At 45.9% G+C, this 2,070-nt stretch overlaps 1 protein-coding gene across 1 annotated transcript in view; it reads left to right on the forward strand.

Moving 5' to 3' along the window:
• The window catches only part of LOC116695357 (uncharacterized), a 13,717-nt gene that overhangs the window by 969 nt on the left and 10,678 nt on the right, over positions 1-2,070 (forward strand). Inside the window, exon 2 of the mRNA XM_032525574.1 lies at positions 1,126-1,449. Coding sequence (XP_032381465.1) covers positions 1,126-1,449 — 324 coding nt within the window. The remainder of the gene's footprint in view (positions 1-1,125; positions 1,450-2,070) is intronic.

The raw sequence follows: 2,070 nt of genomic DNA on the forward strand, positions 1-2,070 counted from the left end.
GTAACAGTCCGCTTCTTTTAGATCTACCCCTGGGTAAGAGTCCCGGCTTCTTTAAGAGCATCTACACCCCGGTAAGATTCCGGTTTCTTCTTTATTATCTACCCCCGGTACGAGTCCGGTTTCTTCCTTTGGGGAGATCTTACCCCGGGAGGTCCTGTTTCGTTAAGATCTACCCCGTAAAAGTCCGGTTCTTTAGGATCTACCCCTGGTAAGAGTCCGGATTCTTTAGATCTACCCCGTAAGAGTCCGGTTTCTTTGGGATCTACCCCGGTATGAGTCCGTTTCGTAAGAATCTACCCCCCGGTAAAAGTGCCGTTTTCTCTTTAGATCTACCCCGTAAGAGTCCGTGTCTTGTTAACACCTGCCTCCTTTAGTTTTCGTTGCATTGCAACTACAGTTGTTTTCCCCTTGGTCCCGGTTGTTTGGCGATGTCTCATCATCAACGCATCGATGCGCACAAAAAATTGGACGACCCAGCGAACGGTGCACTTAATTATAGAGCCATGACCGCAAAATGTTGAGCCTAAAAAACGTTGTGACATTGCTTTAGCATTTTTTAAATTTGTAACACTGGTGATCTGGATTTTGTATGACTTGATTGTGACTTCTATGTGAGCCCCTCATCATGTTCCTCATGTTGTCCTCATGTTGCCTCATGTTGTCTCATGTTGTCCCCATGTTGGTTTGCCCATGTTGGTCCCCATATTCCTGTTGTCCCCCTGTTGCCCTCATGTTTTCGGTGCCCTCATTGTTACCTCATGTTGCCTCATGTTGCCATCATGTTGCCTCATGTTTCCTCAAAAGATGATTCCCTCATGTGTCCCCTGTTCCCTCCTGTTTCTGTCATGTTTGTCCTCATGGTGTCGCCATGTTTGCCCTCTGTTGTCCTCATTTGCCCTCCTGTTGTCTTCATGTGCCCCATGTTTCCTCATGTTGCCTCATGGTGTCCTCAGGTTTCTTTCATGTTTGTCTCCTTGTTCCAAAAAAAATTCATGTTGTCACCATGTGGTCTTCACATGAGGACAACATGGGGACAACATGGGGACAACATGAGGACAACATGAGGGTTAAAACAACACGAAGGCTTGATGTGGCTAACATGTATTTTGTATGTTTCTTCTTTAGGATTACAGTGTCCATTAAATACATTGGACGCAGAAGTTGATGAGACTGTGATTCTGCCGTGTAGGACGACCCCCAAAATGGATGTTGTCAACAAAGTGGAGTGGGTGGTTAACGATACAGTCGACGTCTATTTGCTCCGTAATGGAAAACCTGAGTTGGACGATCAGGGGACGGACTTCAAAGAAATAACATCTCTTTTTGACGATGAGCTGTCTTCGGGGAATTGTTCTCTGCGTCTGAAAACCAAGATGTCTCACAGCGGAAGATACCGCTGCACTGTTAGAACTGCAAATAAGACAAAATCCTGTCATATATCCCTCACCGGTAAGTGAACTGCAATCTCTATAATGATGATGTTTTTTTTTTTTACAGTGCAGGCCAAAAGTTTAGACACACCTTCTCATTCAATGAGTTTCCTTTATTTTATTAAATAGTCATGAAAATAAAGGAAACGCATTGAATTAGGTGTGTTCAAACCTTTGGCCTGTACTGTAAGTGCACACAATCTGTTTTAACTAAGCTGTACTGGAAACAGCGTTTCTCCTGGCTTACCTTTGTCATAAATTTTTACTCCATGTTTTCTTGTTATGCAAACGACAGGTCTGGCTGCTCCGCTTGTCATTGGTCGGCTGTCAAAGAAGCGCTTGACGTGGGGCGTTTTTTTTTCTTTAAAGAAAAAGTTTATTCAACTTCAGAAAGACTCAAAAGGTGTGAACACACCACGGCTGTCTCTGACCGTGGCCTTTAGAGACACGGGGGCAACACGGGGGCAACTCGGGGGCAACATGGGGGCAACAAGGGGGCAACATGGGGCCAACAAGGGGCCAACATGGGGCCAACATGGGGCCAACATGGGGGAAACATGGGGGAAACATGGGGGAAACATGAGGCCAACATGGGGCCAACATGGGGGAAACATGGGGGAAACATGAGGCCAACATGGGG

This window comes from Etheostoma spectabile, chromosome 9, assembly GCF_008692095.1.
Source record: "Etheostoma spectabile isolate EspeVRDwgs_2016 chromosome 9, UIUC_Espe_1.0, whole genome shotgun sequence".
In the NCBI taxonomy this organism is placed as follows: Eukaryota; Metazoa; Chordata; class Actinopteri; order Perciformes; family Percidae; genus Etheostoma; species Etheostoma spectabile.